Source organism: Sander vitreus, chromosome 16, assembly GCF_031162955.1.
Source record: "Sander vitreus isolate 19-12246 chromosome 16, sanVit1, whole genome shotgun sequence".
Classification (NCBI taxonomy): Eukaryota; Metazoa; Chordata; class Actinopteri; order Perciformes; family Percidae; genus Sander; species Sander vitreus.
This window is the reverse complement of record NC_135870.1, coordinates 4,332,909-4,359,718: the sequence shown is the minus strand read 5'-3', so window position 1 is coordinate 4,359,718 and position 26,810 is coordinate 4,332,909. Positions and strand designations below refer to the sequence as shown.

At 41.9% G+C, this 26,810-nt stretch overlaps 1 protein-coding gene across 1 annotated transcript; it reads left to right on the top strand.

Annotated features, from left to right (window-relative positions):
* Positions 1–128: 128 nt before the first annotated feature.
* Positions 129–26,810, top strand: pitpnb (phosphatidylinositol transfer protein, beta). The gene is made up of 12 exons (XM_078271337.1): positions 129–168; positions 6,180–6,210; positions 7,434–7,579; positions 10,045–10,136; positions 10,368–10,375; positions 11,512–11,586; positions 13,061–13,144; positions 17,656–17,733; positions 17,833–17,937; positions 21,849–21,971; positions 22,843–22,929; positions 26,218–26,810. Exons 1-11 carry the CDS (start codon positions 149–151, stop codon positions 22,888–22,890), a joined length of 810 nt encoding a protein of 269 aa, XP_078127463.1. The 5' UTR covers positions 129–148; the 3' UTR covers positions 22,891–22,929; positions 26,218–26,810.

Here is a 26,810-nt window from a genome sequence, read left to right as displayed (position 1 = left end):
GTTGAAAACATGTTTATATGAGACAGTGTAATGGACAATGGTGTGGATTTTTCAGCCAATCAGATTTTTTCTGGAGGGCGGAACAAACTTGTTGATAATTCTATCTGGTGTCCACTCCCAGTGCGCAGGCGCAGCCCGGGTGACGAAGATGGTGCTCATCAAGGAATAGTGAGTCTGAAGTGTTTTTTTTTTAAAACGTCTTTTGGTGCATTTAGAGCCGCATTTTCCTCCATCCGAAAGCGTATTACTGAGGAGTAAACATGTGTGTATCGTGTAGTGCGGTCGATCGCTGAATTTTTCAGTCACGTAGCACGTAAAAAGCCAGCTTTGGAGCAGGGTGGATCAAGACGTGGATAACGGGACACACCGGTCTTTTTTAGGCGTTGCTAGTGCAAGCTAACGTTAGCCATTGAGCTGTAGCAGCAGCGGGATAATTAGCTTCTTAATGCAAATGAGTTACATAAAAAGGATGCGCTGGTTAAGCACAAACAATATGCACATTCCGTTAACTGACATGGCTTTGATGGTTGAATATATCACCACCACTAACGTAGCTAACCAGTTAGCAGCGTGTCATATAGCTATGTAAAGTGCCGTTACGTTATGGCACTGAAGTTAGCTTCCGATCGAAGTTAAGGTTAAAGGAAACATAACTTGCATTGCTGAGCGACTTATTCTCCGTTTTAGCACCTCCTTATGTTATTAAAGCTTGTTAGACATTTAAGATAAAGCATTTAAGATGTCTGAAACACTTTGGGATTCATGAAAGCTTTATTCTATTAGTGAAAATGCAAAACGGAGATTTCACTGTTTTTTTTTCTTCGCATGAAGACCAGATAGGATCGGGTCCTTATTGAAAACCACTATACATAGCTAGCTATCTAGACTGGTTAATTCAGCACTACATTATCCCAGAGAGGCTTAAAACACAATTTTAGATTAGTTTGACACGTCTGTCCAGAGTGGTTTTCGATGTGGTCCAATGTTATACATGTAGTCTCCATGTGAAAAAATCAGCGAAATCTCCTTTTTTGCATTTTCACAAATGTGAAACTGTTTTAAAGAATTGTAGCTTGTCTGGGATATTGTAAAAATCAATCGCTCAGCAATGTAAGTTATGTGTACCTGAACATGAACTGCCGACCGAAAGCTGACTTCAGCGTCGTCGTGATGTTAAGCTCCCGTGTGTGACAGATTAGGATTCCTCGGATTTACCATTGATGCTAGCTGTTGCTAAATTAGCTGTAGCAGCCGGCTAGCTGCTAGCATTATTCTGACAACGGGTTCATTTGTAAAGCACACATCTAACATTAGCTTACTGCTAAATTGGTTTATGAGACATGACCATAGCGTTAACAAACAGTTCGGCAGGAATTATGTTCCAGTATTTCCCCAAATCACGTAGCAGTTGTACCCTTCAAGCTACAAGCTAGCTTGAGGTTAGGGAAGGACTACTTTGCTGTTACTTTGTTGGCGCTAGCATTACAGAGTTAGCTATTTAACTGGGCGGCTAATACTAACATAAACTGCATCATTAACACAATTAATCATCACATTTCAGCCCATAAATCTGCTGTATTTGAACTGTGAGGTGGTCGTTTTTATCCACTTTCTGTCTCAGCAAAGCTAACTAGCTTTTACTATGTGGCTAACCTGTCAGCTCCAGATAACGGTTCCTGTTGTAGCCGTGGGATGTTAAACTAGCCTTGGTTAACCCAGTGGCCCCCAAAGTGGGGTCCGGGGACCCCCAGAGGTCCTAAAGGGGGGGGGGGTTACAGCGGGTCCCCAGCACAAAGGGGAATAACATAATGTCACTATAATTCCATCCAATGACGAAATGTTTGACCATTTGGTCATGGGTTTTTCATATACTTTCTGTAATAGAACATCTAAAAGCATAAATCCTGTCAGATGGGCCCCCCTGGGACAAAAGGCGTCCTTAACGTAAAAATAATAATATGGGAACCACTGGGCACTCCCCTGTGTTGTGTACAGCAGTAGTGCTAACGTAAATCACAGCAGGAAAAATCTGGTCAACACTAAAGGCTTTTTAAACAACATGGATGTGGCAAAGTTTTGGTCTATGTTTAATTTGAGGTATTATCTTTTGCATACCATTTATTCTGCTTCATAGGACATGTGTGTCTGTAAAAAAAAGTGTCTGTAGCTAGCTGTAACAGGCATGTTGTGTTTCTACAGCTGAGATATCTGTCCATAGCCATGTAATAATTATATCTTATAACTTTATTAACAGTGACAAACTGCTCTAACAAAGTACACAGGAGACAAATACAACCATAGAGTAAGAAGTAAAACCAGATGTATTGCATAAAATAATCAATAAAATGAATATGAAATTGACCAGCGGTCAGTTAAAAGTTTTAAAAGGGGCATTTTTAGCTGAGGTGGTGTTGACTAATTTGCCCAAAATCTGCTCTCTCTGGCGTCTCACTATAGAACAATATATTGACTATCTTTCTGTTTCTCACCATATAATCAATAAGCAAACAGATTTTCCTATCAAATCATGTCTTTACATTTTCCAACTGTCAGTTTTGTAAATTGTGACAGATTAACAGCAATACATTTATAGCAGACCTCTTGTTTAAAAGGAGCTTAAAGATAAACTTGTAGATGGAAAAACATGATTATACTTTGCCTAACCTAGAACAAGAGCTGGGCTCAGGGGCACATGTGTAGGCCTATATGTTAAGGAGCTCATGAAGTGAAAAGTACATTAATTATTGGCGTTGCCAATTTATTTTCTGATGGCACCCATATAGAAATGAATAATTGAAGGCCTCTGGGAGAGAGCTCTGTCATACCTCAATGGCTGTCTGTGTGGTTATGCAATTAGTGATGCCTCGAAGGATTTTGTTGGACATATCTACAAACTAAATCTGTCCTGGAGTTTCCCCATTCATGGGAAGACTACTACATGAAAAACTGCAGTAAATACCAATTTGTTTACTGCAACTTCATGGTCATTTTAGGCAGTGTTTATCAGTTTGTTTCAGCACCAAATCAAATGTGATCATTTGTGCAATCCCAACCTTAAAAATCTCCAAAACGCATTTAAAAAAAGGTAGCCTACCTATAGTTTTACACGCTGTAAATACAATATGGACGTGGCAGAGACCTTACATACTGTAAAATGTACTATTTACGTAATAATGTAAGCGCGAGCTGTTATCACTGTTGTTAAGCTCAACTTTGGTCATGATCCAAAGGGGAAACATTATGGCGTACATTCAGGTGCATTAGGTCTGCACTGTGAAGCCACAGTACGTGTGCTGTGTGTGTCTGTCCTATCTGCAATGGCACATAGAGGGCTTACACTGGATCTTACATAAGGTCAGCTGGACTACAAGACCTCTTGAACTGTGACAGGTCAGCCTTTTGTCGAATAGTTTTGCCCTTTTATAATCCTGCAAAGCTATTTCCAGTGCACACCCTCACTCTCTGCTGCAGTCGCTCTGTATGACAGAGTGAGTATTGGCGGGTGTAAACACAGTTAACTTTGGTATGTAATGAACATATGACACTGAATATTAAGGACGCAAAGTGCCAGCATTTTTTATTTTTTTTTGTCTTGTCACTGGCTACTTTGTTGTGCAAGTTTTTCCAAGCACAACACAATCGCTTTTTTTTAACAGTGAGTAATCAATAACTGATTAATCATTTACACCTGTAAGCTGAGGAGAAGTGGATCCTTTATTGTGTAATTTTCAGCAGTTGGGGGGGGGGGGTTGGGTGGGGCTCTGACTTGATCTCATGTAGAAGCAACACACAAATTACTTTGATTAAATTTATTTTCCATTTTTGAAGCCACAAAAAAAAATTTTTTTATATATTTTTTTAGAAAACAATACCATAGGCAGAAGATAGACGCAAATACCGCTGATTTATTCCCATTTCGCCTCTTCCTGGCATTGGATTAAAAGCCCTCTGGTGTAACGTGGTCACGGTGCTTGATCTATCTACTTCACAGGCTCATGCAGTGGATGCTGTTGTACGTTTTGCCCGAGCCAACATGTTAATTTCTCTCTGTAACAAAAGCCACACACCAGTATGAGCCCAAACCACAAACACTGACTGCGCTCGGCCTTTTTTGTTTTTCCCAGTCGTGCTTCATCGTTCCTCCAGTTACGTGACCGTCGGAGACAAAATCTGGATGTGTTTTTAAAAAAAAAAGGAAAGATTTATCATGAATGGTTTATTTATACAAGTACTGTCAGTCTCTTTGTGTAGCGCACATAATGTGTCCATGTAGTGGTTGAAGTCTTTTTTTCCTGAGGATAAATAAAAGATGGTAAATGTTTCAGCTGGGAGTTCAGGATGTTATCAGTCGACGTATCGATTGTCTACAGATTTTTTATGTATATATATATATATTATCGTTTTAGTCTATAAAACATCTGAAAATACAGAAACAAGCTCAGATTTATTTTTATTTTGTCTGACAGGCAGTCCAAAACCAAAAGATATTCAGTTACAAAGACATTGCCCCAAACACGCACACAATCCTGACAAAGAAGTCGGAAACGATGAATGTCCCAACGGTTAGCAAAATGGTTGCAGATTTATTTTCTGTCAATCATTTGTTTCAGCAATGTTAAAGTTCTGTTATAAGCATTATTGGCCACATCCATTGAACAGTTAACATATTTTTTAAAATAATATATTCTCCATGTCTCGCTCAATTCTCGATGGCCACGATTCCTGGTGATGCTGCTGTTGGAGCTGCTGCTCTAGCCCTGTCTGTCTGTAACTGTGAAAGTGAATTAACAAGATGTCATTGACTCAAGCATGTTGTGTTAAGGAAATAGTACTTGGTTTCCTTTCTTCTTCATAATTAAATAACTGGACAGTGTAAAGTACATTGTGACCAACCTTATAATAGCACGACAGTCCAGTCCGTCATATTGACATGAGAGGAAACAGAGACAGATTTTGTATTGAAGTTTTATCACGGCCTGATTGTTGCGGCGTAAGCCCTCATTAATTGGCTATCCTGATAACGCTGCCTGTTTTTAATAATGAATGCAGATAAAGTCGTGGCTTTAGGAAAACCCTGTGCATCAATTCCTATTTCCACTTAGTCTTGCCGTAAACACAAAGTCACTCTTACTGTCTTAAGCCTCTTTCCGACCGGAGGGATTTTTGCAGTTCCTAGAACCCTTTTTTTTCTCCTGTGACCAATTTGGGGATTTTTAAGTTCCTCTGGCCACAGTTCCTGTAACTCTTTCGGCTCCTACTTCAGGGCGGGGTCTTTTCCATTTCCCTTCTCCGCATAGGAGCCCTTAGTGACCTAGCAACGTCTGAAACACAAACCGTACATATTCTTCACTGTCTGTTGCAATTCGCCTAAGTATGCTAACTCAGAAGACAAACATCACGCGTTGTTAATGCTAGTTAAACTTACCCGTCGTTTCGTTTGCCTGTTGCGCTCTGCTCTTCTATCTTCTTCCATCATATTAATTAGGATCATATTACGCTGGAGCCTTCATCTTCTGTGTTTCTCTGTTAAGTACTCCAGCCTAGTCTTTAAACGCCGCCGTTCAAACTCCGAAGTAGACTGTTCCTATAACTACGTTCCTAGAACTACTTGGTCGGAAAGAGGCTTTACTTATTAACCCGTGGTCCTCGATGATGAGGAATTATTGTCGCTTTATAAATGGGGTGCAGCTACAACGAATGATGTCTCTAAATGACGTCCTTTTGGGGACTAAAGCAGAGTTTTAACATCCAGTCTTAGAGACAGATGTTCCTCTTTTAGCACAAAGCCACTTCATTTTTTCCCCAAAGATGGTCAGAGGAAAGTTTATCCACAGCTTCATGCTAAGGTCACTCAGTGCCAATCATGCATCCAGAGATTGGGATCATGTTTAAAGTGCTTATGCATTTGTGGTCATTTTGATATAAAAAAAAAAAGAATAGTTAGTGCAAAGTCACGGGAATATTTAACAGTTTCATTAAACTAAAAGGTGTTAAAAAAAGAAAAGAAAAGGGGACCACTAACTTCTGCCCAGGCTCAACCATGGACCGTTTCAAATCCTTAACATTTCTACATCTCCAGTATTTTACCCCCCCCCCCCTCCCTATTTACACACAAATGTGCTAATCTTGTTTGTTTCTCTCTCCGTTTCCTGCCCCTGCCTTGTTTCCCCCTCTCTCAGCCGTGTAGTGTTGCCAGTCTCTGTGGAAGAGGTGAGTAATCATTACCGACATACCCTCTTTGATATCCAAAGTGAGGCATCCCAATGCTCCTTGTACAGTATCCTGCATATTGCCAGTAACAACATGTTGCAATAGTCATAGTGTTTGTATTTTAGTTTCTCCCGTACACAGAATGCTCATCCACTCAGGCTTTTTCGTCCGGGTCGCATACCAAGACAAAATAGCCTTTGTGTGAGAGCACTGGTATTGGTGTGCCAGGCTGGTGCTGGTGTTTGCAGAGAGAGAGAGAGAGAGATGGACTGGAGTGTGAGCTCAGCCTTTTAAAAACTACAATCTCTCTTGTCATCTTTCTCTTAATAGGGATCACTTTTTTCGTGTGTGCAATCCGTGCTCTTGTCTGCCCTCAGTGAGTTCAGTGAGCCCAGACCCCAGTGTGATATCCAGTGACATCATACAGTGGCCCTATTTTCTCAGCCCTTTCTGAACGGGAAAAACACAATGTGGCTGGCTGTTAGAGCATTTAGTTTTGATGAGAAATAACTATTTTTTAAAATGGGTTTCCTGTAGAATAAGCACAACCATATAACCATAATTATATCCAGTGTGCGATTTTCCGGGGGGGAGTTATATATATTCCTGCCTCTGCTGAATTATTTACAAAATGTATTCTCCCCCCCCCCCTCTCAAAGTGATCAATACTTCACCAATACACCATTATATTACTGTATCTCCCTAGTCTCGCATTGCCAGACCCTCCTCCACAGCGCTGTGGAGGAGGGTCTGGTCAGTCCACACAGTCCCCATACGGACCAAAGTATGGTGGTGGACTGGTAGCTGGAGAAGCGCCAGTTCACCTCGGGGCGCTTGTCCATTGACAGCTGCAGCCCCCCCCCTCACGCTGACATCTCTCCATTAGTGCATGTATAGGTACTGAGCGTGTGTGTGTATAATTCAGGCCTGTGTGTAATAACAACAACAGAATGAAAACATTGTAATTTCCCTTGCAGGAATAATAAAGTTTTAAATTATTATTAATTATTATTATTCTTGAGTTGACTTGAATTCAGTCTAGGAATTCCCTGTGCAGCATCTAGTGGCTGTTGGTGTCACTGCACCCTTGAAGCACCTGCCTTGCCTTCAGGGATCTTTTCAGTCTTTGCCTATTGTAGCAAATGATCACAGGATGTGTGATATGTACTTTTCAAGGCTCTTTATTCAGTCCGTGTCTTCTTTTCTCCTCCCGTTCCTCGCAGTATCAAGTAGGGCAGCTGTTCTCTGTGGCCGAGGCCAGCAAGAATGAGACCGGAGGAGGAGAAGGCATCGAGGTGCTGAAGAATGAACCTTATGAGAAGGACGGGGAGAAGGGACAATACACACACAAAATATACCATCTAAAGAGGCAAGTCTTTGGAACAAAATCTAAAGTTCTCTCTGAGTGAGAGCGTTTGCACTTCTGTTTGACTGCTTTTACAGAAAACCACTGAGTTCACATGTTCATAGGGTGGACAAAATAATGTAACGACCTTTCGAAGGAGCACTTTGACTCACACACGTATTGACAGCTAAGCTGGGTACTGTTTGGCATAGTGTGTAAGCTCTAAAGAAACATACAAGCAGCAGTTAGTGGCTGCAATGAAAAGCTCACTGATGGCGATGGAGAGACGGGTCAACATCTGCCGCCTTGGTATTCACCACAGCCTTTGTGACAGACATAAACTGGTACCTAGAAATATTTATTATTTATAAAAACCCGGCATTTATGGCATAGTTATCACCTTTCGGCCAACACCCCGGACAAGTAACCCAAGTAGGTAAAGCACATAAAACCGGGAGCCCTGGCAACGGAAACAAGATCTGAAATGTTGCCTCCATCTGGACGTATTTGTTTGGATCGCAGGCTGCCAGTTGCCAGCTGTGAAATCGGATGGCAGAACTGTTTGGGCTGCTATCTGAGGGGAGACATTAGGTGTTGATGACTACTCTGCATGCCAAAAATAAGCAGCCATTTTACTGAACCAGCTCTACCTTTTTTATAGTACATTCCTGCATGATGCTGTCCATAGTTCAAAATAATATCCCCACACGCACACACACTGCCAAACAAAACAAGAGTAGTCTGATGAGGTCCAGTAAGTCAACCCTCCACCCCCGCAGAGGTCCGAAGAATTCCATACCATCAAATATATATATATATATATACATATACACACATACACACACACTAATGATAATACTAAAGGAATCGGTTTAGTCAACATTTTAAAACTGCTGTGGCTAAGTTTTCTCCAAGTGTCTGGGTCTAGTTTCATATTGGCATTTTAATAATTCCACTTTTGACACTCGCAACAGACTCCGTGCACATGAGGCGCACCGGCCTCGTCGAACTCCTAGCAGGAAGTACTTTTCTGTCCACTGATCTCGGAAGACTGTTTTCACCGTCAATTTTTCTATATTTTGATAATGCCATGTTCTTTTATCGTGTTGTATGTACCGGTGTACCTCGGTCAGCTCGCGTCTCTCCTGCATGTTTTTGCAACCTAGCAACGGCAACAAACAGTCGCAGGCTGTCACAGGACCCACACAGCTCTACCGAGCTGGCCTCGTTCTGCCTGTTAAAAATTCCGTTGACGAGATAAATACCCATATCAATTTTTTAATTTTTATTTATATATATATATATATATATATATATATATATATATATATATATATATATATATATATATATATATATATATATATATAACCGTGGTCCAGTTTTGGACCGGAGTCCGCCAGTTGGTGACCCCTGGCATACATCATTAGAGGAAGAAAGGGCACTTTGTGCAAAATAGATTCCCTCAAATAACTTGAGGCCTTCCTCCTCAATCAAAGGTTTAATATCCCATCTAATTAAAATAATTTCTACAGAGCAGAACAAGAAGTGGAGCTGTTCTGAAATTGCCAGGTGTTTCCTCTTATTTTGTCCACCCTCTGCATGTTGTGTGACTGGTTCTTTGCAGGAAATAGGTGTTGGGGGACAAAAGCTTTAGGTCCATCGGCCGAGTGCCACCAACAACAAAAAGGACAAATCATTATGAGTAGAAACATAGAATTGATCAAATGTTTGGATTAAGGGCCTTTGTCCACGTAAGCGTTTTTTTCCCCAGCTGAAAACACAAGTTTCACTGTTTTTACATAAAAAAAATGACTCCAACCAATTCATCGATTATCAAAATAGTTGAAGATTAATTTAATGGTTGACAACTAATCCATTCGTCTTTGCAGCTCTACACTCGACGGCCATTAGTACTAAAGAAGGTACAAATAAGTTATAAAGCTCCAACTAACGATTGTTTTCTGTATCGATTAATCTGCCGGTTATTAACCGTTCGGTCCACAAAAAGTCAAAAATGTCTTTTCAGTTTCTCAAGATGATGTCTTTGATCAAATGTCTTCTGTCTAAAAAAAAAAAATCAGTTTAATGTGATACAAAACAGAAAAGAAGCAGAAGCTGAAGACTACATTTTCTGATTTAAAAAATAAATAAGTTATTTTTCTGTCCATCGGAGGATAGGAGCGCTTTGGAGCCACAGGGACCCCAAATGTGCTCAGTGCAGAATAGATGTTTAGTGCTCGTCATTTGTAGCATCGTGTAAATACGCTGCGCTCCCATTGCAAAGAAAAAAATAACTAAAAAATCCTTTGCCCGGGCGACTGTGGTCGACACGGCCCCTTAGCCCTGAAGATGCTAAATTGTCTTTTTTTTTTTTTTTTTTTTTTAAGGATGTTTTTATGATGACACAGTCTGCTCCAGATCAATGGATGTTTAATTTCTGAAGGACCGTGGACTTGATTGTCTGACTTCTTTTTCTCCCACTGCAGTAAAGTCCCAGGTTATGTGAAGATGATTGCACCAGAGGGAGCGTTAGTTTTTCACGAAAAGGCTTGGAACGCCTACCCGTACTGTCGCACGAGTAAGTCCATGCTGAAGAATGAAATCAATTCCAGATGATGAACATGAAAAAAAGATCATAGTTACAAGAAATCATGGCGTCACTTAAATGGACATTTGATGTGTTTACTACATGTGTATTTTGAAAGTGAAAGTAGTTTGAAATCTTTTCAATGATGATAAATGCCACCCTGATTTTTTGATACTGATGCTTGTTTTTTTTTTTTTTGCTCTCCCTCTCCTTCCTCTGCAGTTGTGACGGTGAGTTGCTTTTTCCAAGTTTCTTTTAAGGCCTGCTCACACCAGAGAGTGAAACAGAAAAATTCAGCTGCATATCTTCAAAGTATTTAGTTCTTGTAGTGACTAGATGGCAAGCCAACCACAAACACGTCAGCCAGCTGGGAACATGCTAGCACTAGTCAGTCACAACAGCTCTCTGAGATTCTTTCTGTTTTCTCTCCCCCTAGCATTTTAGTTGTCATGATTGTACATTATTTCATAATAAAGAGTTGCTGAAGAGGGGAAGAAAGCTCTCCAGGGGTTACTAACAAAACCACCATAGACACACAATTTGTACCATTGAGTTCTGGTGCTTGACTGTCCAAACCATTCCTGTTTGACGGAGCACTTTTTTTTTTTACTCCCACAGAGGAGGTTATGTTAAAGGGAATGTTGCGACACAGCTTATAAGCTACTCTGGTTTCCTCCATTTTGCACCCTCAGGCCCCCTGCTCCCTCAAATGTCGGCACTGTCAAGACGGCTTGGTCTGTGGTGCAACTATGCGTGTCAAATAGTGTCAAAAAAATTAAATAAAAAAATTATTTATACATACATGCATACATAGTTGTACCTTTCCTGTGTGTGTGAGAATTGTATGTCTCCTGCAATCACATGGGAAAAGTAACTACATTTACATACTGTGAATTTTTTTTTTTTTTTTTAAAGATTATGTTTTTGGGCATTTTCAGCCTTTATTTGGATAGGACAGCTGAAGACATGAAAGGGGAGGGAGGGGGAATGACATGTAGCAAAGGGTCGGAGTCAACCTTTACACTGACACACCTGTCTTTAGATAAGTGTTTTCACGGCGCAATATTGTTGTAGATTACCAGCACACTAACTACTGTTGCGGTGGTTAAAAATAGGTCTGAGCTGAGCAGCATCACTACCGTTGTTTTGAGAATTAACATCTGATTGGCTAATTGGATTTAGCTGCAGGGTTTAAGTACATCTCTCAGAATCCTCCATTCACGGTGATCTCCGTGCCGTTGGTCTTGGCCGAGATTAGCTGCACTTGATTCAGTTTAGCAGTGATACCACTTTCAAAAAGCTAAAGGGCAAATATTCATTATTCTTCCCTTCATGACATCTGCGTGTTTTCTCTCCTGCTTTACAGAACGAGTACATGAAGGACGACTTCATGATAAAGATCGAGACGTGGCACAAACCTGACATGGGAACAATAGAAAATGTGAGTGAGCAGACGACACGGTGTGGAGGCATGTTGGTGTTGAAGCAGGGGTAGATCTGGGCCATCAAATCATCAGTCAAATATCACACAGTTTTTCAACCAAATACATCGATGTCGATATTGTAGGGTTGACTATCGGTGCTTTAACAAAATATTTTCACATTGAGAGTTTTGATAAATAATCAATAATGTGGCTACAATGAGAAAGCGGGTAAAGGCAAATAAACCGCTAGTAAGTCTGGTTAAGTTCAGAAAATGACATCACTGTACTGTAATGTAGCCTTTAAAACCAGGAGAAGACAACACTTTGGCCATATTGTGATATCCAAAATTCTTTTTTTTTATTTATTATTTTTATTTTTTTAAAGATTATTTTTTGGGCATTTTAGGCCTTTAATTTTTGACAGGACAGATGAAGAAATGAAAGGGGCGAGAGAGGGGGGAATGACATGCAGCAAAGGGCCGCAGGTCGGAGTCAAACCCGGGCCCACTGCATCCACGAGTTAACCTCCTATATATGGGCGCCCGTAGTACCAACTGAGCTAACTGGGCGCCCTGATATCCAACATCTGAGACGATATCCAGCCTCAGAAATCAACATCAATATAATATCGATATATTGCCCAGCCCTAAGCAGGGGTGTCAAACTCATTTTAGTTCATGCGCCACATCCCCCTAATTTGATCTGGCCCACGGGCCGTATGTTTGACACCCCTGTGTTAAAGGGTTGCTCCGCTGATTTTGGAATTGCACTTCCATCCGTCAGGGTGCTTGTGAGATCAGGAAAGAGTTTGCGATATCCCGACTCTTAGACCCGAGGAGTCGTCGCAGGCCCTAAAAAATGACATAAATGTTTAAAGATTACAACCGGTTGAGGGGAAAAAAAAAGGGCATAATCTACTTTAGATTTCACTTGTGTGACTTCAGACGTCACTACGTCTTCTTAGTTTATTTGAAGAGATGTCTTTCTATTTATTTAGTTATTTTGATGTGGGATTTTTGTTATTTAAGATAAAATACCATTCCAGTCTCACTTTTGATACGAGGACACTTCTGTTGTTTTGCACAGTTTATATGAATAAAGGAATAGTTTTCCGTCATTTGTCTGCAGCTCATTTAAAAACGCGAGGAAATCCTGTATCGAATTGTGAGTTCTGTGTATCGTCACATTCCTATTTTCTATACAACTCGAGAGACTCTCTCTGTCTGATTAACGGCCCTTTCAAACTGTACCCCCCAGTTATAATGCAGGCTATCTGTTATAAAGTATCCAAGCCCAAGCAGAGGGATTGATTATTCTCACAAATCACAGAAGACACAACACCGGCTGTAAAGTGTGTGGTTTTTTTATTTGAATCTCATTTGATTTACACTCGGCACAGATTTGAATAAGTCCTCCTGGAAGAAACCAAGTGTCCCGTGATGCCTGTGTGCAGAGCCGAGGTTGACCTCCCTGTGTTTCTCTTTGTGTCAGGTCCATGACCTGGACGAGCAGACATGGAGGACTGTGGAGGTGTCTCCCATAGATATTTCAAACAAAGAAGAAGTGGCCCAAGGGGTGAGTTTTAGTTTTTTATTTATTATACTGGTAGTCTTTAAGAGCCACTGAACAAAGATGTGAAAATAAGTTTGAGCAGACGATACACAGACGGAAGAGATGGTGGTAACTGATTTCCGGCAGGATGTCTCCACTCTGAGGAAGAGGGTGGTCACACAGGTTGACTTAGGCCCTATTTTAACGATCTAAGCGCACGGCGTGAAGCGCCTGGCGCAGGTGCGTTTAGAGCGTGTCCAAATCCACTTTTGCTAGTTTGACGGCAGAAAAAGGGTCCGTGCGCCGGGCGCATGGTTCAAAAGGGTTGTACTTAGTGTCTTCATTAATCAGAGGTGTGTTTTGGGCGTAACATGCAATAAACCAATCAGACACAGAGTATCATCTCCCATTCCCTTTAAAAGCCAGGCGTGTTTGTACCTTGGCGCATTGCTATTATGATGGTGGATTTGCACCGTAATATTTTTATTTTAAAATAACAACGAAATGCTGCGTTATTGGCTTTAGACCAGGTTTTTGTTGGTCAATGGCGCGATCACTTCCCACTGCCTCAAGATAGCAGTACGCCCAGAATGCACCTGAACACACCTCCCTGTAAGACCAGCACAGCCATGGGCGCACAGATGGGCGCAGGTGCATTTGCTATTTAAACGACGCGGGCGCTGGACGGGAAACTGACAACTTCGTCGGTCTTAAACTAGCAAGGGCACTTTGTGCTGGGTGCAAGATAGGGCCCTTACCCCAAATTTCCACCGGTTGCGGAACGGCGGCGGAGTCATTAGGTTTCCATTAAAGTCAGTGTGTGTATTTCCGCTGACTGCTGAACGGCTGCGTTCCGACTCCGTCCCAGATCCGGCGGTCCGGAGCAGATACGCAGACCTTCTATTTTTGCCGGACGCCGGAGAGCTCCGCAGCAATTCAGCACACGGCAGATAGTGCGCGACAGGAAGTTGAGCACAGAAACAAAATAAAACATCCGGTTAATTTTCAAAATAAAACACACCATGCTCACAGCGGATCATATTTCCCTTCACTACACCTTGAAAACACAGCACAGAGTTGTTTCCCCTCTACTCCTCTGGATGGAAACAAACTGATGTTGGTTTTGTGGTTCTATTCTACGTGAATTTGCGAGATCTCGTGGGTCCTCGTGACTACAGCTGTCAGTCATGGCCGCAGCCGTGCCGCAACAAATCCGGACCTGGTGGGTATTGACGGACGGCGGAGCACGGAGCCGATACGCAGCGGAGCCGTTACGCAGCGGAGCCGATCCGCAGCGGAGCCGATCCGCAGCCGTTCCACATTCGGTGAAAAATCCAGGGTTAAAGTGTCAAAGTTACTTTATTCATTTATGGCCATCATCCATAAATCCTCACTGAACAGTATATTAGGGCTGCAAATGAATTATTTTTATATTGAACATCAAATTGAATATAAAAGGCACCAATAAAAAAAAAATAAGCGAGTGCAGTTTTCTACTGATTTTCTTTCAACTAACAAAAAAAAAAAAAAAAAATCTCTGAGTGTCTTTCGCGATATGTCGCAGCCCATCCAAAAAGTCTTTCTTCAGCTTTTCTAGCTGTGAATCTGTTTCCCAGTAAAATGCCCTGGTGTCACAGTGTCCCAGCGGCTGGGTCATTATGCACTTTGCGGCATTATCTATTCATTTATCTTTTATATGACTTATTTGTGTCTATTCAGCTTAAAAAAAGACACCTTTTCCGATGTAGAATTGTAAAGTATTGTGGAAAGAGCATGATAACAGAGTTGGACGGCATTTATTTTTTTAGCCTCAAGGGAAAACGCAATGATGGCTTGTCAATTCTTCAACAACATTTGATTTGATGTCAAATTGATTTGAATGGTATAGAGACATTAAAAGTCTCAACCTTTTGGTAAATAGCATGTAGTCTATATCCACCACGTTCTGCTTCCGGGATCGCTCCGGTGCCGCAGGAAATTCTGCCGGATGCATGACTTTTCACCGATGTCCGTCCCCTTCCTGTGTCTTTGCGTTGGCGTTCTAAACCTCTGGTGGATTTCTGAGGACTATGGTTAACTGCTCCTCAGATCTCTGCAGGGTAAATCCAGACAGCTAGCTAGACTATCTGTCCAATCTGAGTTTTCTCTCGCACGACTATTTTGCAGCGGCTCTGTGCGGAGCTTAGCGCCGCCCATGACGATTGTGATTGGTTTAAAGAAATGCCAATAAACCCGAGCACGTTTTTCTCCCATCCTGGAATGCCGTGTGGAGTAGCCATGCCCCCCCTCTGTGGATGGTCTGGCAAAGCGAGGCTAAATAGCATGAGACCGCTGATGAATGAAACTTTTCAGCCATCCTTTAAAACCCTGTAATCAGCATATAAAGGGCACTGGTCAGACAGTTATGCCTAAACCGTCCAGTCGCCTGTGGTTTAAAATCTTAAAGGAGGCATTAAGCCATTTTCATCCAGGTGGGTCACAGAGTTTCTTGCATTAGCTCCTGTGCAATAATGACTTAAGTGGATCAGTGTTGAGGCCCAGGCCTAATCTGAATGTCCATCTGCTCCAGGTATTCCACACTCGTTCCCAACAGCAGACCTCATAGATTAAAACAGCGCAGTGAGCCTTGAGCTCGGACGGTGGGAGCTGGGGGGTTGTGGGGGTGTTCAGTAAAAAAACAAAACAATCTTGCGGATGTTGGTTCTTGAGTGTTCCTGGACGGGAGTCAAATCACTTCCTTTTAAGAGCAAAGTGATGTTCGACTAAACAGTCACATTGAAAAAGAGTGTGTAGAGGCTAAGCCCAAGCTTTAAGCCCCTGAGGTGCTGTTCCACGGGTAGAGTAATTGACGCACTTTTTACCTTTTTTTTGATCAATGAAAGTCCAAGTCATATTTGCAGTTAAAAGCTTTGGTTCCATTTACTTCCATGAGATCTTAATTGGGTTTCCAGACAAATCACAGCTTGTATGTATGCCTGTGTAGTGTTGTGGTGTTGGTGTGCGTGTGTATGTGCTTCCGGGTTGCACCCGAGGAACCAAAGATTGGTTCCTATTTATACCGAGGGCACTAATTGGCTCTTAGAGTGTATGAGTCAAGAAAACAGTCTTGTGTTCAGCTTAGATGTTTGGCCAGAGTTCCACATTTATCAGCTGCTCACATGAATTCAGAGTATAAGACGTGGACATATGAACAGGATTAAACACTGTTAGTTTTCTTGTACAAGTACAAACATTGAACTGTATCTCTCCCCACCCTGTAGACACTACACAAAATCACAATACAATAATGTGAAGGTTACAAAAGAAGAATATATATCGCACCAAAAAAAAAAAGTGTATATATATACTTATACATTTTGTAGTAGCAGTCCAGCTCCTGAAAATGAGCAGTATTTGCTTTCAAGATCAGTTATTACAGGTGTTTAAATGAGGGAGAGGAGTAGATCGAATGTGAAGAACCTTCTTTTCAACAAAAAGCTCAAACGATTATTCCAAACAGAGGATTATCCCTTAAGTATGTCTTAAAGCATGTCTGGAGTGGGTCCTTAAAAGCGTTTTTTTTTTTTTTTTTTTTTAAACCCTACCATTGCTAGATGCTTGATAAGTGGATCCCTGTTTTGTGTGTATCGTGCACGCACGCGAGCAACGTGATGAACCGGTTTCACGCTGTTCCACTGATCAACCCTGTTGGCAGTAACGCTCAAAGAAGAGGAGCAACGTGCCAACAAAAGCCAGCTAGCAATCACGGCTGTAAACCGTGCACAATTTCAAAATGTAGCTTTGTAAAAGTTTTATATGGAAGGAAGCGAGGATCACCAAATTTGGAGATGCGCAGTTTGTTTTAAAATGATCACGTTGCCCCGCTCGCGCTCTGAGCCGAGCCCCGCTCTCTGTCAACATGCGAAGAGGACGGATAGGCTCACACTTAGACGCTGTCAGGTACCGAAATTTGGCACCGTTTGATTTAACGTGACTACCGGTCCTCGTAGTAGTGACGTAATCCGGTCGGTACCGAAAAAATAGGGTTGGGCATCGTTTGGATTTTTACGACTCTGATGCTGAACCGGTACTTTAAAAACGATTCTGATTCCTAAACCGATTCTTGAAAAACTGAAAAATGACTAAAAGGCTTCTTTTATAGTTTTAGAGTTTTTTGAAATTGAAAATAATTTAAATTTAACAATATATTAACGTTTTAAAGTACTTAAATATATAATAAGAGAGAGTGTGATATTTTTACGTCCGTTTTGGAGCGACGGAGGGAAAATATTTCAGTGGAACCGAAATGAGGAACTGAAATTTGCGTTCTAATCCGGTCTGATTCCTACCGGTTGCGTAGGAACCCGTTCCATAGCAGGACTGGGTGTCGGTACCAAACCCTACCCAAAAAAGTGCAGAGTTCGGTACCCAACCCTACAGAGCTGCTGCTACAGACTTGTTGAAAGCAGCAGCTGGACAGCTGACTCAGATGCACTCTGTTTCTTACAGGATCTTAAAGTTTTGTTGTCTTGTTTTTTTTTTTTTTTTTTTTTCAGGACTATAAGCCAGAAGAAGATCCTGCTCTTTTCCACTCCGCCAAGACGGGCAGAGGACCTCTCGGCCCCGAATGGAAGGTACCTGACGTAGTTAACAGGAAGCTGAACACCATGTTTCTGTCTGTCCTCGGTCACATCTGATCCGTGGGCTTCTGTCTTTGTTCTCCTCCTTCACAGAATGAGCTGAAGACAGACTGTCCTTACATGTGTGCATACAAACTGGTCACTGTCAAGTTCAGATGGTGGGGTCTGCAGACCAAAGTGGAGAACTTCATCCACAGGGTAAAGGCATCATATCTTTATTTTATTGTTTGCCATTAGTATTTATACTTCAGGTGCAGTTTTGTAATGTAACAAAGTACAAATACTTTGTTACTGTACTTGAAGGACAAATCTGGCGCAAAATGAACCGAGGGGTTAATAACACGTGTACCAAGTCGACCGTTCTCTGGGATTTGTTTTCATGCTAATCGAAGGTGACCAGTTTTATCACAAACTGCTAATTAGCTTATAACGCTAGTCGTTGGGGGATGGGTAAAGTAAAAAGTATACCACTAACAAGGCTCAAAGTAGCACCACACTTCCACAGTAGCATAATGAGAGTCCCTACATGTAAACCCAAGCATTGAGAACTTTAAGTGTACAGACACTAGTTTAGAAAGACGGTAATGTTCGCGTACACAGGCAGGCGCCGTTTTGGGAAAACCGTCACGACCAGTCGAACGCCGTGCAACGTGAGCTGAACTGTCACTTGAAATCTCCCATGGTCCGTGGTTTCCCAATGGGTCGATAGGAATTACGTTTGTGAAATGTAATTACATGGAAATGCATGAATTATATCTGTTCATTCAAATATATGGCTGACTAATAGGGCTGCACGATTATGGCCAAAATGATGATCACGATTATTTTGATCAGTATTGAGATCACGATTAATTATCACAATTATTTGTTGATTTTAACCAAAACACATTTTGTTGTCACGTTTTCGGTTCACGTTAACGGCTCCGGTGCCCGGTATCTACCGGACGAAATAGCAACGCGGATTACGGTGTCTCCAAAACAGACGTTGGAGGCAACAGAAGCATCGCTGCATGTCATGCTAGTAAACACTAATAACACGTTACACAGCAGCTAACGTTAGCCTACCGTTAGCTACAGTAGTAACTGGATTAAACACGGCTAAAATGCTGACAGTTAAACGGTGTAGTGTGACTGTATTTCACTGTAGAGGATTCCAACAGCGGGACGTACAACAGTCTGCCGCTAAAGAGATGAGCTAAAAGACTCAAACTAGCACTGGTCACTGCTGTTGTCTGAAAAACAACACAGACGGGACAAAATGTTGCGTTTACTGGTAAACTGGTAAACCTCGTGACGACTTATGACCGACTGCTATCTGTTGTGGAATTTTCCTCACGTTACTCTGTCCTCTGTGACTGTCTACATCTAAACTAAGCTGCGCGGTGCAGGGAACTACTCTGATTGGCTCATGGAGGCACGTGATCAGACGGTGGTTTACGGAGCTTTGGGGGATAAAAAACTTTGCTACAGAGCGTTCTATGAACGGAATGACGCATTTTAAATATCGCTCGATCACGTCAATTTGATCGTGGGAAGCCAAAATCGTGATTTTAAAATGTGATTAATTGTGCAGCCCCAGTGACTGATTACAAGGGTTAGGGTTCAATTGCCCCGCTAACTTAAATTGTAGCTTGTTTCGCCGCTGCCAACGGCAGCGATCTCTCTTAAAACTGGACCACTGTCACTGATGGTTGTTCCCATCAGTCACTTAGACACAAAGACATAGGAAAATAGGGTTGAAAAAAAATGGTGGTTAGCCTTTTAAAGGGGCGCTATGCAGTTTTGCTATCCATTTCTTCGCTGTTTTCTCGCGGTTTGCTGGCAGGTTTTTCTATAGAGCTCCCCCTGCAGCTTCAGAATAGATATTTGGCAGCTCCGATGTTTACTCGTGTCTGACTCCTCGCTCGGTCAGTCTGCCGTTTCCTCTTTCTCTGTTCCTCCGACAATGCTTTCCTAGCTTTCTGCTTCTTTTTTGCCGGCTCAGCCATGACGATAGTGTGAAAAACTCCATCGCTACCTTGTTGTTATAGCTAGCCGGTTCCTGAATGGGGGCGTATGTGTGCAGTGCCGTGAACCAATTCGTGACATGGCGAGACCTTATATCATGCGATACTTCCCGACGCTGAGGCCGAAAGTTGTAAGGGTGGGTTTTCTGCTCACAGGCGCTAGGGGGGAGCGAGACGACCACCAGTCAACCCGAAAAAGAGTCATATAACCATTCCAATGACTCCGAAGCTGTTCAGTTAAGGTAGATTAAGCTAAAAAAAACGGCATAGTTCCCCTTTAACATCTACACAGTCTTTGATTAGATTCTCAGTGTGACAGTGAAGTGTTGTTTCTGGTTTGGACAGCAGAGGGAGACATGGCTGTTTCAGTGTTTCTTCAGAATCAGAATCAGAAAGGGTTTTATTGCTAAGTACGTTTTTTAACACATACAAGGAATTTGTTTTGGTGTTGTTGGTGCACGTCACACATTCTTTAGATTGAATATTAAACAATATAAGTATAGTTACACAGTATGTATTAAGTTAAAAAATAAAGATATATAAATAAAAAATAAAGAGCAAAGAGCATTACAGCAGAGAGAGAACAGTGGCATGAAGGTGGGGAGTCAGGGTGGGGTCCGGGCCTTGTTAATAAGGCTAGTGGCGGAGGGGAAAAAGCTGTTCATGTGACGTGAGGTTTTGGTCCTGATGGCCCTCAGCCTCCTGCCAGAGGGGAGTGTCTCAAAGAGTTTGTGGGAGGGGTGGGAGGGGTCGGCCACAATCTTTCCAGCACGCTTCAGAGTCCTGGTGGCGTATAGGTCCTGGAGCGGCGGCAGATTGCAGCCAATCACCTTCTTTGCTGACCGAATGACACGCTGCAGTCCGCCCTTGTCCTTGGCCGTGCTAGCAGCGTACCAGATGGTGATGGAGGATGTGAGGATGGACTCAATGATGGCTGTGTAGAAGTGCACCATCATTGTCTTTGGCAGGTTGAATTTCTTCAGCTGCCGCAGGAAGTACATCCTCTGTTGTGCTTTCTTCACGAGGGAGCTGATGTTCAGCTCCCACTTGAGGTCCTGGGAGATGGTAGTTCCCAGGAAGCGGAAAGACTCCACAGTGTCAATTGTGGAGCCACAGAAGGTGATGGAGGCAGGTGGGGCTGGGTTCTTCCTGAAGTCCACAACCATCTCCACTGTCTTTAGAGCATTGAGCTCTAGATTGTTTTGCTTGCACCAGGTGACCAGGTGGTCAGCCTCCCACCTGTAGGCTTAAAATTGGAAGGAGAGAATTAAACTGAGCAAAGCTTGGTTAAGTTTGGTTTAGTTTAGGGAAGAGATGAGAAGGCAAGTGTAAGACCGGTTACACACTGGATGCGTCACGTGAGCGTGTCAGCTGCGTGGCGTGCCCATTTATATTCCGGCTCCCATGGTAACAGGTTAAAGCTTACACACTGCCTGCGTGACGCGCGGGTCGAGCTGCGCCAAAAACGCGTGCATGCTAGAAATAGAACCGACGCCTATTTTTTTTTCGTGTTGGGCGCGTTTCCAGGCAAAATAGAATGGGGAAAAGATGTTTATATGTAATTTTGACACTAATGCATATTAATAAATGACATGTTGATGTTTGAAAGTCTCTAGGTTTTGATATAAATGTAGATATAAATGTATTTATTTTTATTTTTTTTAAATCGATTTTCAAATATTGCACCTGTCAATACAGAACGAAATATTCTGTAGCTTATTTTGCCGTCAAAACTGCCGACGTTGTCTTTGCTGTAATCAAATCAGAATATATTTATGTTTAACGTGGCATTTCATTTTATCAGTGGGAAACATCCATGTGTACAGACAAGGCCAGCAGCAGCAGCAGCAGCGCCGCGTCAGACACGTTTCTGGTGTGTAAAGACAGAAAAATCCACGCAGCCGGCACGCAACAGAAACGCCACGCAGCCAGTGTGTAACCGGCCTAAGTAACTAAATAGAAAAAAAAACATTTGAAGTCTCCAACATGGGCTGAAGGCAGTCCATTATTTAGTCCGGCCCATTACTGGTGTCTAACCCACCGGTTGGCCGTGTGGGAATATCAGTTGTTTTACTTCATTTTAACTTCTTTATCCTTCCACAGCAAGAAAAGCGTATTTTCACCAACTTCCACCGCCAGCTGTTCTGCTGGATTGACAGATGGGTGGGTTTGACCATGGAGGACATCAGGCGGATGGAAGAAGAGACCCAGAAAGAGCTCGAGGAGGTAATTAACTCGCCAACTCTCTGCACTATATACTGCACCGTACCGTCTTCTTCCTGCTGTCGTGATTTGGAGTTGAAGGCGGATGTAAAGACTGCAGTAAAAGTATCTCAACATTTACTGGAACGCAGGATTCAGTAGAGGTGTTTTTATGTTTAGTATCTTAACAGATATTCTGAATGTTAAGGAGCTCACTAGGGCTAGATCCGAACGGATTTCTGACCAATTTTTGTCGGGATTAAACGGCCTAATGCTGCCACAATTATTATGTGGTGTTGTAGTTCTGTTGCTAGTCCAGATATAATCCGCTGTACTACGACTACAAATGAGACCAACGTGCAATTTATTTTGCAGCCAATCTAGACACCAGTCCTATAATGCCAATGAGGAAATCGGAGAATTGTTTCAGACTCTGACATCTGACTTTGTTTTTAATGTCGTGATATACTGTAAGTCTTGAATTTCATTCATAATGGTCTTAAGAAGTCTTAAATTTGACTTGGTGAAACTTGGTGTGTCATCCATCTCAGCCAATAACGGAGAAACGTGGAGTTACAAGCGAGCAGTCTGATGTGCGTAGAGGTCTGTACGGTTCTACTTTAGCAGCCTGCTGTCGTTTTTCAGGCGATTTTAATAACGGTAAAGAGAGTACGGCTGTGCATAATGCCAATACAGCGAGGCATCGGCTGGCTGAGCATTCAAATGGTATTGGGTTCAGCCCTAGAGCTCACACATGAAATAAAGCTGTGAATGACGATTGTTATGGTGAATGATCATTGTTCTGTTTGGACCAGACTGCTGGTGACGACACGGCACACTGAATCTACCTGATTTAACCCTTTACTCCTGAATTTTCACTCAATTGAATTTTTAGATGCGTCAGAAGGGAGATGTGCGAGGCACCTCTGCGACAGACGAGTAGAGGCCCGTCGCTGTAGGTCAAACACTAGAGGCAGGCTGAGTAAGTCTCATTACAGGAGGGGTGGTGCCGCCGCATGGATCATTCTCCACCCTTCTCTTAACACTGCTGTCCGCCCGCTGTCTAACCTACTCCTCCTTTCCAGTTATTTTTTTCAGATCTTTTGTGCTTGTGCTGGCGTTTCTTCAGCCCTGTGTCTTCTTCCCAATCTAATCCTCTCTGTTTCCATCTCATTCCAGTCAGTTTCCTTCTGCATGCTATTCATCAACTCACATTTGTCATTTTCACTTAGATTGTAACTAGGGCTGCACAATATATTGTTTTTTTGTTTGTTTTTTAATCGTCATCGTGATATCAACTGGCACAATAAACACACTGACTACGTTTACATGTACGTAATTACATTACACGTAATATTCAGTTTTTTGACCTCATTCCGAATAAGACGATATTGTCAATAAGCTGTTTACATGGCTAATAAAAGTGAATATTCAACTAATATTCCCGTTTACAAGCAGCCGTGCAAAATAAGATTTTTCCAAAGTTTACCAGCGGTGGCGGACTCGTTGGACCGTGCGAACACGGCGTCCCTCTTTCATTCCTTCAACCAGCTTCTAGAAAAGGTCACCGTAGCGGTGTGTGCACATATCCAAGAACTTGTTGATATCCAAGTCTTTGATGATGTTTAAAAGTAGCTGTGTTTCTCCTTATCGGGTCTGCAGCCCTGCAAACTGTTGGCTGGTTGGATTGTGTACAGCAACCATAGCAACGCACAGAGCTGACCGTAAGCCATAAACAGGCAAGAGGCCGTAAACTGCGGTAAAACCCCCGATTGCGACGCATATTACGAATGCGCTGTATACATGTCCAAAGAATGACTAACACCCGAATAATGCCTGCATTTCCCACATGTCTTAATCGGACAATACTATATTCGGAAAAAGGCCTTATTCGGAATATCCAACCAGAATATGCTGTTTACATGACCTGTATGAAATTTGGAATATTGTCATATTCGGAATTAGTCTGGCTATCACCAGACCAAGCTCAGTCTTTTCAGATTGAACATTAGTCTGGGGAGTCTGCTCTGTATTTTCTACTGCACAAGAGGCGTGATCAACGGGCATAGTTCAAATGACTCCGAACGGGATGGACAGTCCTTCAACCAATCAGACCAACGATCCGGGTGACGTAGCAGCGACAGCGGCATCAACGGGTTGCTGCGCTTCGGTGGCCGTCATGTTGAATGTAAACAAGAAGCTGCTTGGTCGCTTCTCTATCGTCATCGTGTTAAACCCGCCAATAGCGCGCCAGGTGGATAAGCCAGTTTGTGATTGGTCCCCGCAAAATTGTAACGGAAGCAGGATAGAAAAACGTACAGGTTTCCAGCCTGAGCTGCAGGGAGAAATCAACTCGTTGGCAGATCGGGCTGGGTTTACCCAGTCTAATTCGGAATAATAGTGGAATATTGGTGTGCATGTAAACGTACTCGGTGTAAAAGGCTGCGACACATCGTGAAAGACACTCAGAGATTTTCTTGTGTCACTTAAAAGAAGATGCACTTTGAAACTGTCATTGTTTTTTTTTAATGGTGCATTTTATATATAATTCAATGTTCAATTTATTCAATAAATTGAAATGATTTCCTTTTTGTTTTTTAAATTCAACAAGCTATTTTTTTTTATATTCTTTTAGCGGAATACTGAAAGCGGCCGAACTGAGTACACTTTAACATCTGTCTGATTTATCCAAAGTAATATCGTTATTGCGATGTTTAGCAACCTTATCGCTTATTTTCCTCATATCGTGCAGCCCTAATTTTAACATTTTCTTACAGCTCGATCGCTCATCTTGAACCCTTCACTCTGTGCTTTGATTTTTTTTCCCTCCCTGATGTTTTGTGATCGTGGGAATAAAGCTAACCTTGCCGAGATGCACTTTGTACTGTACTGTTTCGACTACTTGCACATTTTTACTCATTGCATTTTGCAAACTCGATGTTTGCTACTACTCGTTGTTTATAGTGTGTTTGTTGTTGCCGTATGTACACATGGTACCAGCCGGGACTTAAAAGTATTAAAAAAGTCTTAAATTTAATATTCTTAAAATATAGCCTTAAAGCTATAGTGCGTAGTTTCTGTCGCCCCCATGAGGAATTGTAAGTAATGACAACAAAACTGTCGGCGTGTCCACATGATACAAGCCTTCCGTGATCGCAAGCTCGACAAATCCAGAGAGAGCTGTGTGGAGCTGATAGTCTTCATTAGCTTTGTAGCAACTCATTTGGTAATGGCTTGAATGTAACGGACGTTCATTAATATCAAAAAGGTACGCACTGAAGCTTTAAAAGTCTTACATTTCGTTTACAAAGGTCTTAAATAGTTTCTTGTTTGGCATTTACATATTTATCTTATCTAAACGTACTAACTTAAGTTTAGATAACTAAACTTAAGTTTTATTTATTTTGTATTTTTAGTTTCATAGCATTAGAACTCTTCATGCGACACTTGTAGTATTTTATTTGATTAGACTACAAACGTACCTCACTAATTAAATATTGTGGAATATTATGATAAATTGTTTATGGATTAAATTCCGCTTACGTTACCTGGTAAATACTGCCTTTATGGCGGCAACTAACGATTATTTTCATAGTCGATTTAATCTGTCGATTATTTTCTCGATTAATCGATTAGTTGTTTGAGCTATAAAAATCAAAACATGGTGAAAAAAGTGGATCAGCGTTTCCCAAAAGATGACGTCCTCAAATGTCGTCTTGTTTTTTTCCACAACTCTGAGATATTCAGTTTGCTGTCACTAGAACATATTCACATTTAAGAAGCTGGAATCAGAGAAAAAAAAAAATGACTCCAACCGATTAATCGATTAATCAGAATAGTTGCCGAGTAATTTAATAGTTGACAACTAATCGATGAATCGATTCATCGTTGCACCTCTAACTGCTTTTCACACTGATTTTCCATGGCATGGCCGTGAATGTGGCATTAAATCTCACCCTAGGTGGTATTAAAAAGGTCTTAAATTGAAGTACCCTGGTACACCACGTGTCTCCCATGTTTTATTTTGCTGTTGGTTGTTTTTTTTGGCTGCACCAGATATGCCCTCAGGGGACAATAAAGATGTATTGCATTTTGATTTAATTGCAACGTTTTCCCTTTTTTTTGGTTTTTGGGAATTGGCCGATTTCTCTGCATGTGCATGGCTTATCGCTTAACAGATGTGAGCCTCGCTTGTCGTCTTTTATCCCGAAACTGAACCCAAAACCTCTCTCTCTCTCTCTCTCTCTCTCTCTCTCTCTCCGTCCCCCAGCTGCGTAATACAGGTCCGATTCGAGGCACCAGTGCTGCTCATGAGCAATGAGGCAAATCAACCAAACCCTGTCATGATGATGTCATCAGAGACACGTCCACCACGTTGAGGAAGTGGCCCTGACGTCGTCGCCTCTTCTCCTCACGTCTCACATGATTCATTGGGGGGGGTTTGACAAAGATTGGTTTAACAGTACTGTACAGATTCTACCCCAATCATAAGCCTCCTGTTCACAACAGAAAAAAAAAAACATGGTTTTTGCATACATATAAAAAGGAAGGAAAAAAAAAAAAAAAGGAAAAAAAAAACTTTGCACAGAACGTAAAAATTGCCTGATATGTAATTGTTAGTTGATTATTACAATGGGCTTTGTTTTTATTCAGGTGTGTAAACCGTGACTCAGAAAGTCAAGCCTTTTAAATTAGAGTGTTGTTTTTAGATATACAGGTTCCCAAAACAAATTGGTATAAGATGGCTTTAGCAGGTATTGGACCATTTATCTCCCCACCTTCCCCGTGTATTATAACTGTCCGTCTCTACTTTTAATCCTCGTCTCTCCCCTCAGTATTGTCTGTATTCTTGTCCCGGTAAAA

Bases quoted from the DNA above. Each gene is read 5' to 3' on its own strand.
- pitpnb (XM_078271337.1), top strand. From the start codon at position 149: ATGGTGCTCATCAAGGAATA. The intron at 169-6,179 runs GTGAGTCTGAAG...CCCCTCTCTCAG, and splicing joins ATGGTGCTCATCAAGGAATA to CCGTGTAGTGTTGCCAGTCT. The intron at 17,938-21,848 runs GTAAAGGCATCA...ATCCTTCCACAG, and splicing joins TGGAGAACTTCATCCACAGG to CAAGAAAAGCGTATTTTCAC.